Raw genomic sequence first — 18,972 nt, forward strand, 5'->3', positions numbered from 1 at the left:
GTCACCAGGAGCACTCTCTTCTCCCTGACGCATGCGTGGCAACACTGGGCAACAGGGGGATCCGGCCATTCACTATGGGCCTCTGCACCGCCGTTCTCTAAATTTAGTTTAGGCTGCTGCGTAAGCTCCTTAGGATTTTTTGCTTGAAAAAAATTCGGAATTAAAAGGAAAAAATGTGATATTTATTGTTGATCAATTTTAAGTCCTTTTGGGAATAAGACTCAGTATGATTTAATGCAGCAAACCACAGAAACATATACCAACCCATAAATGATACAGTGAGCTGACAGGAAATACTAACCAGATTACCTATGAGAAAACTCTCAGTTTGTTCTGGTGAAAAATTCAACAGTTTTCCCCCCCTTATAATTCTGCTGCATTTAGATTAAAGTTTCAAAGAAGTCCTATTTGGGGCATTCAACTTATGTGTACTTAAAAAAAATCTATGAAAACTACAGTAAGAAAAAAATAAATCCCAGTAATTATTTACTCAAATTAACACACATCCTATATAGTTGGAAAAAAAAGATTTTTGGATATATATTTTATTTGACAGTGTTTTAGAATATCATACAGTAAACAAGATTTCTGTAAAAGTTAATTTATCCATAGTGGTGCGTTTCATAAAAATAGTTGCTCACTTACAGTCTTTCTGTGACTATTAATACATGGAATTATATTTATAGAGATACAGCTGTACAGGGTAAATTCACAGCTAACACTACACAGAAATATTATTTGGAATGGGATTTAGATGATGTGCTGTCTTCACAGGTTATGGATTACAGCCGCATAAAGCAATTACTGCACAAGTAGTAGCTGTGAACTGTGCAAATTAGAGTTTATGCAAGCGTAATCTCAATTTTTTTTATCCTTTTGTAACACATGGAAAATAAATGTCAGAGGATACAGTACTGGGACGTGCAGCTACACTACAGAAGCATTGTCGAAAACCAGATTCAATAAATTAATGGCAAACTATACTGGATTTCTAGTCCAGGGGAGAAAGACTAATTGAGATTAAACCAAATGTATTGTAAACTGCTACATGTGTTTGTGCTTTTGTTTATGATGAATGGGCTCCATTTTTGAAAATTGCTTTTACAAGCTGCAAGACTCTTCACTTGAGGCTTTCAACCATATTTTCCTCTTGTCAAACAACTACACTCCTATGCTTGATGAAAATTAAACGGCTAGTGCTCAGGATACAGCAATTACAAAGAGGGAAAGGGTCAACACAGGGAGGCTGTTAGAGGAGACCTTGTGAGCTGGAGCAGCCCTGCCCCCTTTCCTTATTTGACTATAAGTGCAGGGAGGTGAGGCTCATTTGCATTTGAACTCCTGTAAGGGGCAGTTTACCAGCAGGATAAAGCCTCATTCATCCAGACCATATTCGAGAAAAACTGCCCTCTGAGACATTTAGCCTTTTACTATGTGTAGCTACAAATAAGTAACGTTGTGTGAACAAAAAAGGGGCTATATAATAAACCTGACGAGCCCAAGGGGTTACGTGGCAGACCTGAAATGCGCTGTAACAAAAAGTAACCACACAGGATGGTCTGATCATGAATTCCCGTTTCTCCTGTGACTCTAAATGAGCAAAATAAACTGGAAAACTGACACTCTCCTGAGCATTTTCTCAATCCATTGCAACTTGGCTTCTGGGCATTTTTTAAAAAATCTGGCTTAAATAAATTTTTAAAAAAGTTTCCTATAGGTTTGGAGGTTCTTTGGTTGACAAATGGATACCATTTTTTTCCCAAAGAAATATTAAAGCAGCAGGGGAAAAAAAGCAAGCCTTCGAATTTTACTAGGGGATCAACCATAGATCAATGAAGATAAACAGAAACATCTAGAGGTTGCTAAAGAAATAAAACTTGGCAAAGATCAGCGGGGGGGGGGGGGGAAGCAAACCAAATGGAAAGAAAAGGAGAAAGAATAAGGAAAGAAAGATAAGCAGAAGAAAATGCTATAAAAAGATTTATGCTCTTTAATGAAAATAAATTGGTCATAATGATTTTTTAGTATCAGGGATTCATTATAATCTGAAAAATATAGAAGAAATACTTTGCTTCTGCGCTATGAAAGTGAAAATGAAGTCATGAAAAGAGGGTTTTAAGAAAAGAACAGTAAAATATAACATTGCCGTCAAAGAAGCTACCAGCTCTGCTAGCCCGAGACAACAGGAAAGCCTTTTCATACAGAAACTGCAGCCTTGCCAATCTTGGTTAAACCAACTGTGGTTCTATGAAGTTCATAGTTGAGATGAAAACCAATTAAGATCTATGAGCTAAACCGCGAAATTCTGACTTACGGCAAACTGTTCCCTAGGATACAATTTTTAAAACCTTTGTTCTCTACCACTGAAAACGTACAGAAATATGATTTGATCACAGAAATGGCAGTAAAATGGCATCACACCAATGAATTCACTAGATTTCTAACCCGTCCTGCACTACGCAGAGAACACGCTGCTAATACCGGTGATGGACGCCACGGGTGAGCCATGGAGACGTGTCGTGGGCGAACAGTTCAGAATGTTTCAAAGAAACCTTTTAACCCCTGTCTAGTTATGTCAAGAACAATTTATTTACAACTCTTTAGATCGATTAAAAGATATAATAATCTTGTCTCAGTTTCAGCTTGCTCCGTGCAGTTTGATTTTTTAAGGCGTTATTCCAGTTCGTGATTGCTCTTAACTTGTCCAGTTTCTTGATATACAGTTTGGATGATATCCAGATCCTTCATGCAGTGGGGGGAATTTTTTTCTTTCTTTTTTAAACTAAAGCTACACTGCACTGTCTCTCCGTGACGTTCTTCACGTTGTTTTGGTTCTTCCATAGCTGCCAAAGCCCCCGCGGCGGAGCTGGGGGCTCTGGGGTCAGTTTCGGGCCGCGCCCGGAGGCCGGACCGCCCACGCTCCGCGGACGCCGCGGCCTCACGGCGCTGCTCCCAGGCCTCGGTGCCTCGCGGATCGATGCGTGTGACCGTGAAAATAAATTAAAACGCCGAGAGACGCAACCGAAGAAGAACGGCCTGCGGGCGTCGAGGCGGGGCGGCAGGCTGGGGCCGTGAGCTCACCGGCCGGCGGCCGAGGCGCCGGGCTTGAGGACGCCGGACAGCTTGTCGGAGCCCGGGACCTTCCAGGGCCCCGGCGCCAGGGCGGCCCTGCGCGCGGGGGCGCCCCCTGGAGGCCGCGCGCCCGCCCGGGGTCCTGCGCGCGCGCCCGCCCGGCCCTCGGCCTCCCGAGCGCCGCCGCCCGGCCCCGCGAACGCGGGCGCAGCGCCGGAACCTTCGCGGCGGCCGAGCTCCGGGCCCGTCGCGGCGCGGGACCCTTCCTTCCCGCCGGCCCGCGCTGCGTCCACCGCGTCCGCCGCCGCCGCCGGCCCGGGCGCCCGGGCCTCCGAGGAGGGCCTGCCGGCCTCGGGCCGCCCGAGGCTGCCGGGCGCCTCCTCGAGCCTAGGCCGCGCGGCCCTCAGCGGACTCGCCGAGCGCTCCCTCTGCTCCCCGAGGCGCTGCTTCTTCTGGCCGCCGGCTGCAAGCTCCTTTGGTTTCCTAACGTCGTGTTCCCTTTTGATATCCCAAGTCGGGTCTGGGCTTATCTGGTGGGAAGGGTCGGAGGGTGGGGCTGGGTGTGGTGGAGAGAAGGGCGAGAGGACGTCCTCCGCGGAGACGCCTACTTCCTGCAGGCCTGGGGCGGCGGCAGCGGGACCACTCCAGGAGCCGGGTTCGTCTGCGGGACAGGAAGCACAGGCGTTAGGAGCCGGGCCGCGGCGCGGGCTTTCCACGCTCCCGCGTCCTCTCCCTACGTTAGGGACGTGGGCAGGCAGCCAGGGGCGACTGCTTTCCAGGCCCCAAGCCACCGCCACCCCCCCACCCCGACCCTCGCTGCCAACAGGGCAGCCGGCCTCATCCCGGGGCTCCTGTTCTGGCCCCGCCTATACCCCAGTCCCTCGCCCTCACTGAGAGATCAGGGAGGTCACTGCTGAGCCCGGGCCTAATCCATCCCTACGCCTTGGCCACTTCTGTCTTCTGCGCGTCATCAGGTCTGATGGCCCTCTGCGTACATCTGAATAACCTGGGGAAGTTGTGAAAAATACACATTCCTGGGTGGCCAGGAACAGAGATCCCAGCAGGATAGGTCCCAGGAATTTCTGTGCATTTTTAACAGCAACCAGATGATTCTGAAAATGGTCCAAGAACCAAGCTTTGAGAAACACTGGTCTGAGTTCTCTGGAAAAAGTTAGGAGAGTGCTTTTCCAACCATTAGGTGTCACTCAAAGCATAATTCTTAGCTACTGTCAGATAGTCTCAGAACTTGGATATCTTTATGTAAAAACTTTCATTGTTGTCTTTTGAAAAATCATTATCCTTAATTCTTTTCAGTAGTTCTAACATTATAAAAGTTCTAGCACTAGGATAAATGATTCTTTCTAGGAAGCCTAGTTTCAACATTTATTTGGGATTTAAGATCTTTAAGAAAGGATTTGACATAATTTACAACAACAAAACACATACAAAATAGAATGATAAAAATGAGAAATGACCTTAAACAACGCAAACACTGGTTAGAAGCCAAGTAGAGGGAGAACAGATGAGTTAGTCACTACTATGAGCACTAATGTTAGTCTTGAGTTTCTGGCCACTAAAGCAAAATCAAAGGGATATCAAATACAGTGAACCCTTGTAAGGAATATATCCCAAGACCTTTGGAAATCCTCAACTTTTGGAATGTCCTTCTGGAGTGTAATTTTTCTCCATAGAATTAGTTTATGGTCATGAGTGGGGCACAAAGAAGCCACATTGGTATCTGGATGCTGAGTGGCAGGCCAGGCACCCTCACTAGCCAAGAGATTCAGCCCCATACACCAGCCTCAGTGCATGTCACTCAAATTCCTGCCACCGTAACGTCATGTGTCAGAGTCTCTCTGGGCCCCTTATGCACACTCAGTTTGCGGATATCAAGGGTCTACTTCGTTTACAAGTTGAGGATTCTTATCTGGTACCTTCTTATCTGATTCTTATGCTGAATTATAAAGAGAGGAGGAGAGGAAGAGGGCAGGCTACTTCCAATAATTCTGGCCACCTGTAGAATATCACAGCAGTTTTTAAAGTTTTTTCCTTTGATGTTAAATTTGAATGGAGTATTTAGGGCACAATGTTCTCCTCCTTCTTTCCATACACTGATATCAAGTATTATGTTTACTCACTATGAAGTGAGTAAAAAATCCTAGAAAAGCATCAGAAGAACTGGAATCCAATCCTGCCCCTGCCATTTACCATTGATGTGATTTCGGACCAACTACTCCACCTGTCTGAGCCTCAACGTCTCCCTTTATAAGGTGAGGATAAAGTGTCTGCCTCACTGAGGTGAGATGTGGTCTTTCAAAGGGCAAAGCACCTGGCAACGGAAGGATGATAACAAGGTTTTACCTATAGTTGAGTCAGATTTTCCTCCTGTGCCCCACTGGCTGCCTACGTGCAGACCGGACCACGATAACTAGCATACTTGCCAGGCAGGTTTTGAATAAGTGCTGTAAGTCGGCCATTCCCCTGTACTGTGATTCCCTGAGTGGTTCTACCTCAGGTACCCTTGGTCACCTTGGAATATTCTGAAGTCTTCAGATGCAAATGTGTTGAAACATTTGAAAGTTGGAGTACATTTTGCTTCTGGGTTAGGACTTAAAACTCTAACAAATGATGTTAGAGTGATCATCGCAATGCCACTAATACAGGAAGATATGGCCTGAAAGGGTTAAAAGTGGTGTTCAAAAGGCCTAACTAGAGGGTAGTTTGTGCAATGGTCATCTCTAACTTGGACCACTGTAATGATGTTTCTCATTTTAATAGCTCTCCCCTGCCATTACATCATATAGAATAGAGTCACTTAGCTGGCCTCACATTACTTCTGAGATTCAGGGAGGTTGAGATTATTCCTACCATTTACTGAAGGAGGAACTGAAGCAGAGAGTTTACGTAATTTGACCAAGATTGCAAAATGGGTAAGTGAAGAGCAATTTACTCTTGTTACTTACTGAGAAAATTTTCCTGAGACGAAGCCTTGCAAATAGGATTACAGTATGTGAGATGGAAGCGCCAAGCCAGGGGCCTCTGCTGACCGACAGAATCGAGATCCCAGCAATGCACTGAAAACTTGGCATTTGTTTCTGAACAACTTGCTTACAATGGTAAAGTAGAAGGTGAAGTTATTCAAGATAAAAAAATATAAGAAGAATCCCTCTTATAAAAACTCTTCTCAAGCATTTCTTTATAGATTATTAAATGCTTAATGGGAAAAACGAAAAGCTAAAATGTTCCAAGCCACTACTGATTAAGAATATTAGTCATAAGTTAAAATGAACTACCATCACAAAGTGAAATGATTGAAAAGATGGACGTTTACATATGTGGTTTAATAGTTTTCCTTCTGGGGGACAGGAATCCTCCGGTTCCATACTAGACATGTGGCATCTGCACCGGATGAGCCTGTGACGATCCGCACAGCACCAAGGACAGGCGGCAGTGGCCCCCACTTGGCCCTGCCCAGCCGCCCTCAAGGTGACAAACTGAGCTGGGCCGCAAGAGGCCTTCTCGAACATTTCAAACTCCAGTTTTCATGAAATCTCGATGCACAATAACCAGAAGAATTAATCCCACTTAGTTCTCATATTTTCACATTTATTTTTCTTTCTTTCTTTCCCCTTCTCCCCCTTCCACTCCCTCCATCTCTTTTTATTTTTTCCTCGAACCTGGCCACTGACTAATGAGTGTAATCACGCTCATTTATGAAGTACCTGGCCAGGAGTTCAAGCTCCAAACATCCTGTTTGAGATATTCTAGCTAGAATAAAAAATAATGGACATCCTGTAAAGATGACAAGAGCCATGTGGGCCTGCTGGGATTTCTGCAGCTCCTTTGTCCAAACAATGTCTCAGCCCAACAGATGAAATTAGAAAGGAAAAAGCCTTTTATTCCCAACCATCTTCCTCCACCCATACTGGCACCTGAGCGAAACTGCTCTGGTTAAGGTCACCAGTGATCTTTCTGCTGTCAAATCCAGAGGCGGTGGTTCTGTATGTCTCTCAGGGCATTGTCTCACCCCATGCCCCAGCTGACCAGAAACAAGCTGAACTCTTGGCTGCCACACACTTCACTCTCTGGCGCTCTGTCCCAACACTCTGGCAGCTCCTTCTCAAGTTACTTTGTAGGTCCCTCTTTTCTTTTACCTGGCCTCTCATGTTGGCATTCCTCAGGGCTTGGTCTTAGGTCATTTTCTTTCCTCATAGTCTCTCCTAGGTGTTCTCATATGCATTCACATAGTTTTTATAGGACAATAGTCCTGAATGTTTTCTGCTGTGCTCTGTGCTGCTTTGTCCAGCTCTCTACTTGACCTCTTCACACAAATAGATTAGCACCTTCACTGCAACAAGTGCAAAATGGAAATCTTTTCATCTTTTCTTCCCAAGCCTGTTTTGTACTCTTCCCTTATTTCTGTATCCTGGTGAATGGCACAACTACCACCTGGAGTCATCCTTGGTTCCTTTTGCTCTTTCACCTCACAAATGTGGTCCATCTGCAGGCCGAATTAGTCTTATCACCAGATATACGTGGACTCCATCAACTTCTGTTCACCTTCACTTTCGCCACCCTACTTCTAGATCCAGGACAGTCCCTGGAAGACTGGAACCAGTGTAGGCTGTCCAAGATCATCACTCTTAAAAGAGGGCCACACTGTGGATGGGCATCTTTTCATAAACCTTTGCCATATTCTCAAAGACAGAAATTGTAAACACGAAGTTTGATGTTGTTCAGACAAGAGGAGTTACGTGTAGTATCGTGGGAACCACACAGCCGCCCCCTGAGCTCAGAGCCAGGACAACTAGTTATCACATCCAAGAGGTGGGCCTGCCAAGCTATTGTTTCTCACATGGGCAACTGCAATAACCCCTGCTTCCCTTTACTTCTACTCTTGCCGACCCCCACGATTCTCCACAGAGCATCCACAACACCTCTTTGAGATATAAATGAGATCATACCATCCCCCTGCTTGAAAGTTTTGGTAAATTCTTACCACTTAGATTAAAATCCAAAATTAGTGACACGATCCACAAAAGCCTGCCAGCCTCCTGGCTTCATCTCCCTGCACCCCCATTCTCCACACACACCGGCCTTGGTTCACGTCCTCAAGTGCACCAAGCTCATTCTCCGTTCTGCCGCTTCACTGCTGACCCCTCTGTCTGAACACTCTCCTCCCACCATCCACATAGCACAGTCCTTTCATCCTTCAGGGACCCTAAATAGCATCTCAGGGGACCCCAATCCACAGCAGATGCTCTGCTCTCCTCCAGAGCATCTCGTTTTTGTTTCCTCGTAGTACTTACAGTTTGTAATTATGTATTTGCTTCCTTATTTGATTAATATCAGCTTTCAGACTCGATTATGGAGAGCAGTGACCACACTGGTTTTGTTTATGACAGTGGTCTTCATACCTAGCATACTGTCTGACACAAGGGTAAGCGTGCAGTGAATATTCGATGAAGAAATAACTGTATTCTACAAAAAGAAATGGAAGACTTGAAACCAAATGCCTATTTGAGGGAACAATTCAAGGCAAAAGATCTTCATTTAAAGGATAATCAGCCCAGCGAGGTCTGTGTTTGTGATTTTTATCAGTTTTTAGAGAGAGGATGGTGATGAAATGATAATGCGAATTTGAAGTAAGAGAGGAAAGAAATTAGTTTGTAGGAAAAAATGCAGAAAGAGGATTACAGCAACAGAAACTATGAGGGGGGAACTCAGAAAACCTGGAATTTATTCACTTATTTATTTTTTAAAAGTATATTTTATTGATTATGCTACTACAGTTGTCCCATTTTCCCCCCTTTATTCCTCTCCCTCCACTCCGACTCCCACTAGCATTCCCTCCCTTTAGTTCATGTCCATGGGTCATACATATAAGTTCTTTGGCTTCTCCATTTCCCATACTATCTTAACCTCCCCCTGTCTATTTTGTACCTACCATTTATGCTTCTTACTCCATGTACCTTTTCCCTTATTCTCCCACCCCTCCCTACTGATAACCCTCTATGTGATCTCCATTTCTGTGATTCTGTTCCTCTTCTAGTTGTTCGTTTAGTTCACTTTTGTTTTTGTTTATAGGTTCAGTCGTTGATAGTTGTGAGTTTGTTGTCATTTTACTGTTCATAGTTTTGATTTTCTTCTTTTTCTTAGCTAAGTCCCTTTTACATTTCATATAATAATGGCTTGGTGATGACGAACTCCTTTAAGTTGACCTTATCTGAGAAGCACTTTATCTACCCTTCCATTCTAAATGAAAGCTTTGCTGGATACAACAATCTTGGATGTAGGTCCTTGACTTTCATGACTTGGAATACTTCTTTCCAGCCCCTTCTTGTCTTTGAGGTTTCTTTTAAGAAGTCAGCTGATAGTCTGACAGGAACTCCTTAGTAGGTAACTACCTCCTTTTCTCATGCTGCTTCTAGGATTCTCTCCTTCATTTTAATCTTGGCTAATGTAATGATGATGTGCCTTGGTGTGTTCCTTCTTGGGTCCAACTTCTTTGGGACTCTTTGAATTTCCTGGACTTCCTGGAAGTCTATTTTCTTTGCCAAATTAGGGAAGTTCTCCTTTATTATGTTTTCAATTTCTTGCCCTTCCTCTTCTCCTTCTGGCACCCCTATGATTAGGATGCTGGAACGTTTAAAGTTGTCCCGGAGTTCCTATGCCTCTCCTCATATTTTTGAATTTTGTTTCTTCATTCTGTTCTGGTTGAATGTTTACTTCTTCCTTCTGCTCCAAATCATTGATTTGAGTCTCATTTTCCTTTCCTTCACTGTTGGTTCCCTGTATATTTTCCTTTATTTCACTTTGCATAACCTTCACTTTTCCCTCTATTTTGTGAGCACATTCAACCATTTCTGTGAGCATCCTGATTACCAGTGTTTTGAACTGGTAGCATCTGGTAGGTTGCTATTTCTTCATTGCTCTTTGATCAATCTGTTTTTTCTGGACCATATTTTTCTGGACCGTATTTCTTCGTCTTAGCACACCTGTTATGTAGTAAGGGGCGGGGCCTTAGGTATTCACCAGGGCAAGGCCACCCACACTGCTGCGTTGTGACACTGTATATGGGGGAGGGGTCAGAGAGGGAACAATGCCACTTGCTCAGCTCTCCACTGGCTTTCAGTCACTTCCTCAACTACCCACAAGGAAATTCGGCCCTTCTGGTGCTGATTCCTGGGTGGGTGGGTTTGTGTACATTCCAGGACCCTGTGGATCTCTCCAATGAACTCTACTCTGAGGCTGGGAGGTTCTCTGACCACTGCAACCCCCAGAGATTTTTACAGCCAGAGCTTTTGAGATTTTCGTTTCACATGCTGGAGGCTGGGGTTGTGCAGTCTATCTTGCTCCCTAGTTTTTCCTCCTGTTCTATCCACATGCAAATGTGGGACCACCTGGTCCACCGGCTGCTGCCTTGTTGTGTGTCCTCTCCACCCTGAGTGCCCATCTTTGCCCCTCCTACCAGTGTGGAAGATTATTTCCTCTTTAATTCCTTGGTTGTTGGACTCCATACAGTTTGATTTTCTGGCAGATCTGTTTGTTTTTGTTTTGAAATTTGTTGTTGTCCTTCTTTTGGTTGTGCAAGGAGGTGAAGGATATCTACCTACGCCTCCATCTTGGCCAGAAGTCCTCCCTGGAATTTATTTATAAAAAAATTGTGTATTCTCACATGTTTACACTTCAGTCACCTTCAAAGGACTCTCCATTTGATGCAATACACCTACTGGGACATTTTTCCACTGTTCAAAATGGTTTTCGAACTTTTTAGTGCTTTTTAGTGCTTCTGCTGTTTTTTGTTTCACCTCTTCCATATTGGCAAAATGTTTCCCTTTGAGGACTTCTTTCATTTGGGGAAACGAGAAAAAAGTTGCTCAGGGTGAGATTGGGTGAATAGGGAGGGTGGGGCATGGGGATTCATGCTATTTTTGGTCAAAAACTGCTGAACACCCAGTGTGGCGTAGGCAGGTGCGCTTGCAAGTCACCCATCGTGAAATGGGCAGATGTATTGGGTCTTCAACTAAGAATCACTGAAGCTGAATGTGGCCTCTCATGACAACACCTGCAAGTACACCAATACAGATGGGTTCCTAGAACACTCACCCAGCGGGGGAAGCCTGTACTGCAAGGGGCCCACCCTCCAGAAGATAATTTTGTTTTTTGGGGTTCCCCCCTGAACATTGGGAAGAGTTCTTGGCTTTCATCAGTGCTCCCTGGAATGGAGAGGGACAAAGAGAAGCTCTGGATATGAGAACCTGTGGTCAAGTTTCCCTGACATTTAACAGTTGTTCCTTCCCTTGTTTACCTTACAGCCAAGGTGAAGCAATGACTTTGCCTAAAGGAGCTCCATCCCTGGGGAGTCCATCAACCTGTCCATGAAGGTTCAGATGAACCACAGGTAAGAGAGACCCTAAATATTTCACACTCTCCTGGGGGAGAAGCAAGGCCTTCTCCTGAGTTAGGATCAAGTTCTTTCCTCCCTGCTGTCAGTTCTAGCCAGTTTGGATGTTTCCTATAACACAGATTGATTAATACATAATATATATTATTAGTGTGTATACACACATACATACATATATATGTGTGTATATATATATATATACACATTTATACACACACAAATCACACACGCCATTATCTTTGAGTTAAAAGCTGTATTATTTCTTAAATTATCTCACAGGAACCCAGAGTAATGAAAAATAAAATGCACTCTTTCACTTCATATGCCTGAGATAAACAAAACAAAGTACCCCACCTACTATGTTTCAACATCTAGTTTATCTTCTGGAATATAACCCAAGTGACAGTGACCAACCAGGAATAAACTACTTAATTGCAGACCTGCATTCTTGGTTCTCCCAGTGGCTCATATATCCATCAAAAATTTGTGCAGGAAAGGAAAATATAACTCAAATCAAGGAAGAATTAATTGTATCCAATGCTGAAGGTAAGGGAGACTACTCAGAAGGGAGTCAGGGATTATCTCAAGGGGAACGAAACTGCCTCCTGCCCCACACCTCACCCAATAGCCTTAGGGCTTCCAGCTTTGGGCCGATTGGATCCCTCAGGCCCTGAATAAGGGCTCCCACACTGCTTTCTCTCTCCCACTGCAGTGCTGGCATACAGAGCATAGTGGCTGCCTTTGGGTTAGGGTGTTTCAGGAAGGTGACAATACCAGCATTGGTTACAATAATAATGGCAATAGTTGGCATTGATTGAAGTGATTACTAGGTGCTAGACACTCTTCTAAGAGTTTGAAATGTATTTACTCAAATTAAAACTTGCAGATTTTACAGATGAGGAAACTAAGGCACAGAGAAGTTAAGTAGCTTGTTTAAGGCAGCGTAGCTGGTAGGTAATAGAGCAGGGTTGTTGAATGACTTTCTGAAGTGGGTGATGTTCTACCAGCTCAGCTGAGAACAATGCGATTGGACTCCCTCACTACCCACTATTTTGACTGAGAAAGGGGGCTCCTTTCTTTGTCTGGGGCAGCAAGACAAAAGCTGACGTGACGGTCAGAGACAAATCTATCATTTACTCCAAATGGCGACTCTGAAATGCCGCTTGTGTTTGAACCGTGGACACAGAAGGTCAGCTGCCATAGTTAGGGTGTTGATTTGTAAAAATGCTGGAAGTATGAGCTAGAGACAGAGAATAATGAAATTAGATTTCTTAAGAACAGGGATAATACTATGAACTTAAAAAATATACCTCACAGTGTACATTTGAACCTGGATTGAATTGAAAATACTTATACTAGATATTGGAAACACTAAGTCAGGTTGAGACATAAATACTTTTACTGCTCAAAATTATGCTGTAAAGAGGTTCATGGATTTTGTAAGTGTTACTTCTTTTGACAAAACCTTTCCTGTTTCAACCTACAGTTGGCTGGGTTAGAGAATACTGATATAGCTACATTGAAATATACTTTCTTCTAATTTAGGATTTTGTGAGAAATATAAAAATAATTAGAGTATTTCAAAGGATAGTAATGTGAAGTCATTGGTGTTCAAAAAATAATCTTTTTAAGGATGGGTTCAAACCATAATGGCTTATCTGGATCTGATCAGCCATTACTAAGGTAATTGCTTTTTTGTAACACAATACAAATAAGAAAAATGTGCATTTAAAAATTTCAGAGCAAATTATTTTACTTTGCTTCTGCTCTTTCTGAAGCATTGTTTCCAGTCTAGAGATAATGTTAATGGCCTTTAAGCATGTGTTTTTTCCCTTTTATTGCCAGAGACATGTAAACTAGGTGTTATAAACATTAATAACTTCAAAAATTGTGCCCCTATTTGCTTAGTGATGCTTCACACTCACACTGGTCGTGGAAGCTTAATCAAGGTGCAGCGGCGAGCTCCGGACCAGGACTGCCTGCCACCGCGGCCGACCGGGCACATCTCGGGGGTCGAGGGCTGCTCACGGAGCAACCACTGGCCCAGCGGCTCATGTGCACCAGGAACCTTGCCACGTGCGTCATATACAGTATCTTTTCATGCTCAGAGCCGATCTAAGAACTATGGTGCTAGTGTCCTCATTTCACAGACGAGGAAACAGGCTCAGATGAGTGATGCAATTTGCCAGGGTGACTCTGCTAGTGTGTGAGTCAGAACAACCGACTCGCATGTGACTTTAGAGCCCAAGCCCCAACCAACAACAATTCTATTCTGTGCTTTCTCACCTTTTCTACATCGGGACACACAGAGAAAAAGATAATATTTAAGCAGTGCACTGGAGTGAACATGAAAATGTTCAAGGGCTGATGACGGCAGCCAAGTCCTTCTTGCACCGCCCAGAGCCCAGAGGGAGTTGATATTAGCATGACCGGGAAGAGGAAGGGTACAGAGGACAGATTAGGAAAAGTCAGTTCTGTTTTTCAATGAGGGAAAATCTTCATCATCCAGACTGATTTGGGGATGTGGGAATTCGAGGGTTCCATTTCAATTAGTAAAGTATCTGCATTACAGGGTATATGAGACATATGCTTGTTCATTCATTTCAAGCATATTTTGGAAAGCAACACATTCTCCTTTTCAATTAAGATCTTAAATGGAAGCCCCAAATGTACAACAGATCAAAACAAAGCTGCTTTGGTTTGGGCGGGTGGATCCAAAGCTCACTTCCACCTGCAGGGGCTCCTCAGCCCACTTCTCAGCAGCCCTGAAGAGCGCAGCTCCAAAACCATAGCACGAAGAAGTGGCGTTTCTAAAGGCTCTTGTTTAAATGCAAACATACCCACTTAGGGGTTGAGAAGAGGAGAAAGTCAGGGAAGATTTGTTTAAGATTTTTTTTCTCAGCACTACTAGTTGGGAGTCGGACTCTAGGGGAGGGACACAAAGCACAGCTAAGTATCCCTGCAGGAGGGGACTGGAAAGGAGTGTAGGACGGACAGAAGGACAGACTTCACTGTTCCCTAACTTTGCCTTGGCTGGCTTGGTCACCTGCAGCCTCAGCGGGCAGTTCACAGTCTTGCTGAGTAGAGCTCGGCCCTGCTTGTCTTCGGGAAGGGCAGGTCAGCAACTTGTGGAGGAAAGTGCTAGTGGCGAGTCCGGCTTCCCTCTCCTGTATTCCACGTGGGGTGACCTTGGACAAGTCATTTAACCATTTCCATCCTCAATTTCTCAGGGATATCGAGAATTGGGAATTGGGAAAAATATCTGTCCTGCTTCCCTCCCAGAGTTGAGATGATCAAATGAAGTCATATATATGAACATTTACATACACACCAGCATTAAATTAATAGTTTGAAATTAACTTTTAAAATGGGCCAAAAATTTGGGTCATCACTTTATCAAAGATGATATATAAATGGCAAATAAACACATAGAAAAATGCTCCGCTTTATTAATAGCAAACTGCAAATTAAAACTATAGATACCACTACTACTGCATGTCTATGAATATGGCCAACATTTAAAATATAAAAACTAAAAAAACTGAAGAAAACCTGGCAACGATGTGGAGCACCTGGAACTCTCACACGTTTTTGTTGGGAATGGAAAGTGGAACAGCTACTTCAGAAAAACAGTTTGGCATGTTTCATAAAAAGTTAAACATTTAGTTAGCAGACAAGTCAGCAGTCCCACTCTGAGGTATCTATCTACACAAGTGAAATCAAAATGTATGTTCACACAAAAACCTGGATGTGAATTTTTATAGTGACTTCAACTCAAATGTCTAACTGGCGAGTGGAGAAGCACGCCGTGGTGCAGCGGAGCAGTGCTCCGCTGTGGACCGGAATGAGCTCCTGTGCGCCCACCGACATGAGCGACCGCAGATGCACCGTGCTGTGTGAAAGAAGGCATGTTCCAAAGGTTACGTACCATATGATTCCCTCTGCAGGATGTTTTTGAATAGCCAGAACTAATGGGACAGAAAACTGATGAGTGGTTTCCAGGAACTGGGGCAGGAAGAGGCTGGACCACCAGGGAGAGTGAGAGAATTTGGGGGATTATGGGGCTGTTTGGTTTCTTGATTATGGGAGTGATTATATAACTGTGTGTTTTGCAAAACTGGTAGAATTGTACACTAAAAAGGGTGAATTTTACTATATAAATTATACCTTAATTTTTTATAATGTGAAAAAGTTAATAGAGCTGATAAACTGTTTTTGAGCCTGGTGTAAAGAAGTCTTTTTTTAACTGGTTATACCCTTTGCAAATAAGGTTTTCACCACCAATTTGCTTAGTAACCTTTCTATCCCCCTCACTGCTGGACTAAGGTAGGTCTCAGCCCAGTGAAAATGATAATGAATTCTGAGTTCACAAAGTCAGCAGAATCTGAATTAAAGAAGTTTTACTTTAATATTTAGATGACATCTTTAATCTCAAAGCTTTTCTGGAATAGTGTTCTTCATCACAGAAATACAGCCCTGTCTTGAGTAGCAGAGAGCAGAGATAATCAATGATAAGGTAACTATTTCATGGGAGAAATGATGAAACTATAGTAGCCTGTTTGCCAAAGATGGAAGAGGTGGAGTTGAGCTCCCAAGACTCTTGGAGTCCAGCTAACCTGTGCCTCTGTGGTTCCCTAACAGGATCTTCATGATCCTCGCATCAGCCTCTGGAAGCCATCCCTGGGCAAGATGCAGGAGTAAGATGAATTCCCTTCCAGACCGAGGCCCCCCCCAGCAGTGATATGCAACTATATTCCCATCAACACATCCCCAGGGAACAAAGTCCCCTTTTAACAACCTGGCTGTATAAAAACAAGTAAATTCGTGGAAGCAGAGCTTCTGTGGCTGGAGCCATCCAGTTTTGCTGTTATCATATTTCATCCAGGGTATCCTCAGACAATATTTTTTCTGTATCCAATTTTATTTTTCAAAACACCAAACTCATATTCATTTCCCTCTTTATATTGGGACCCAGTAGCCAGATGCTCTATCTATTCTCCCCCACTCCCCTTAATATAATTTACTTCTGGTAACAAAACCCAGGGGAGTGGCAAAGGCAGTGCCTGTGCCCCCTGGTGGCCTGTCTCCCCACCCAGGTGCACCACGCCAGCGCAGACTGCCCAAAGCATTTCCCCACATTCTAGCAGCTGCAGAGCACGGGACATGACCACGTGGGAAGCAGGCCCTCTCCCATTACAGTTTTCTAGCTCATTTTTGCAAATACTGAAACTGAAGTAATGTGTTGTTTTTATTACTGATTTTCTGAAACTCTCCATAAACAAGTAAGACACGGACAAGTTATGCCCGCACAGCTGTAGAGAGATTTAAAGTGACTTTTAAATAGGAGCAATGTCCAAGGCCCTATCTGTGTCTTCAGTCTTCTGAACCCCGGGCACCTGGACAGCTGCCCCTGGGTCCCTCACATCCCAGGGTGGTGATGGCGGGAGGGCCGGCCAAATCAAGCAGGAGGGATAAAGAGTCTTCACTGTGTCCAGACCAGGAGTCCTGGGCCTTGAGACTCTCTGTATATTGGTCACTGTTCTCTATGCTATTTTTGGCCTGTTTATGTAGTCTAATGAGCTGTTCTTTCTTCCAGGAATGAATCTTGGTCTTCTCCTTCTTCTTCCCCTGCCGGCTGGCTGCCACCTCCTGGTACTTTTAGCTAACCGTGGGAACCGGGTGCTCCAGGTGGACAGACTTTCACAGAAGCTCTGGATGCACAACTTCAGGGACCGCCATCTGCTTCTTCTTGTCGGAGGGTGGCCTGGCCTCCCTTGGTTGGGTGGGCGGCGTGTCTCCATCAAAAGGTGCGGCTGCAGCCCGATGTGGTTAGGGTTATGGAACTGGTTGGTGTTCATGTGCTTTTGGAGAAAGGCCGGACATTTTAACTTGTTTCTACAGAAGCTGCCAGAAATGGTCATATCTTCCCAGTGCGTGAGCGTCACCTCTGATCCTGGTTGGCCATGGTGGGTCGGCCATCTTCAGCAAACGCTTAAAGAAACTTCTGTTTTTTTTTAACTACTCAACAAATATTTATTGAGCACCAACTGCTTATGTTATAAAGGTCTATTCACTGAAAATACACCTGTGAAGAAAGTAACATTCCTGTCTTCATGGGCCTTATCATTACAGAGGAGACAGAAAATAAACAAATAGGTAATAATACCAAGTCTGATATGGATCAGTGTGATGCAGAAAAACAAGGCAAGGCCAGGAGATAGAGAGAAATGTGGGCTCTTTTAAATAAGGTGGTCAGGGAAGGCCTCTCTGAGGAGGTGACATTGACCAGGGACTTGAATGCCAAGGAGCGGGTCACGTGGACAAAAATGGAACAAGAACGAAGAGGAGTCCTGGCATGTTGGAGATGGTAAGTAGGATTCACAGGTAGATGAGGGAAAGTGTGAGAGCAAATAGGGCTTCAGGAAGAAGTTTGAATTTTATTCTACGTGTAATGGAGGCCACTGGATGATGTCCAGCAGCGGGATGACATTTTAATTTTAAAAAATCTTCACGGAAAGACATGCTCATTTAGTTTTAGAGAGAGAAACATTGATGTGAAAGAGAAACACAGATCAGTTGCCTCCATACAAGCCTCATCTGGGGACTGAACCCACAGCCTAGGCATGTGCCCTGACCAGGGACTGAATCTGCAACCTTTTGGTGTGTGGGATGACGCTCCAACCACTGAGCCACTTGGCCAGGGTGGGGTTGAAATTTTAAAAGGCCGATGGCTTCTATACACAAGATGGATTGCAATTGGAATCAAGAAAACCAGCCAGGAGACTGTTGTGGTGGCCCAGGCAAGATATCACGGCGGCTTGGACTAGGGAGGTGGTGAGAAGGGGCTGGATTCAGGATGTATTTCTAAGACTGACTAGACTGTCTGATGGATGAATGTGGGGTGTGAGGACCCGAGGTTTCCTTTCCTATTTATGCACTAGAAAAAGTACTGGCTTTAATGCAGGCCTGTGCTAGACACTGGAGATGCAAAGATGAACAGGGAACAATTAGTGCCTTCCAGGAACTTATCAGGGCAGGACTTCAAATTTCTAGACTTTTAGAGGCCCGTGCAGAGTGCTGTGGGGTGGGCAGAGAAAGGGAGCAGATTGTCCCACACTGGGGACGCAGGGGAGGTTTTAGTTTGAGTTTGAAGGGAGGACAGTAGGTCACTAGACGCAGAAAGCAGGGAAGAGTGTTCCAGAGAGAAGGATCAGCGAGTGTGCAGTGGGGTGTTGTGGGATGGTGAGGGTTGCCTGGGGTGTCGGTGGGAGAGAAGGCTGGAAATGCTGGTTGGGGAGAAGCCTAGGTGCCAGCGAAGCAGTGACCACTTCACCCTAAAGACAATGGGGCATTTGTAAGCCAGAGGGTAATACGGGTGTCCCTCCTTCTTATCCAGTAGGCGGGTCCATTCACTGATCCTGACAAAAATTATACTTGAACTAAATCTTACTGAATGTGTGTGGCTTCAGTCAGAGTGTGGTGTATTAGATTCT

The 18,972-nt window shown here is 44.4% G+C and overlaps 1 protein-coding gene and 1 long non-coding RNA gene across 4 annotated transcripts in view; one reads left to right on the top strand and one right to left on the bottom strand.

Annotated features, from left to right (window-relative positions):
- Window positions 1-523: 523 nt before the first annotated feature.
- The window catches only part of MAGI2 (membrane associated guanylate kinase, WW and PDZ domain containing 2), a 1,409,833-nt gene continuing 1,391,384 nt past the window's right edge, over window positions 524-18,972 (bottom strand). For all 3 annotated transcript variants that reach the window (XM_053668925.1, XM_053668924.1, XM_053668923.1), the window contains one exon: window positions 524-3,733. In XM_053668925.1, the coding sequence (XP_053524900.1) occupies window positions 3,078-3,733 (656 nt within the window). In that variant the 3' untranslated portion in view covers window positions 524-3,077. The remainder of the gene's footprint in view (window positions 3,734-18,972) is intronic.
- Window positions 4,002-17,520, top strand: LOC128627995 (uncharacterized). Its single transcript, XR_008392302.1, has 4 exons — window positions 4,002-5,342; window positions 11,391-11,476; window positions 15,244-15,398; window positions 17,076-17,520. It is a non-coding gene; the product is annotated as an uncharacterized LOC128627995 (long non-coding RNA).

The sequence above is a fragment of the Artibeus jamaicensis genome, unplaced genomic scaffold (assembly GCF_021234435.1).
Source record: "Artibeus jamaicensis isolate MK-2021 breed Jamaican fruit bat unplaced genomic scaffold, CSHL_Jam_final contig_518, whole genome shotgun sequence".
Taxonomy (NCBI): Eukaryota; Metazoa; Chordata; class Mammalia; order Chiroptera; family Phyllostomidae; genus Artibeus; species Artibeus jamaicensis.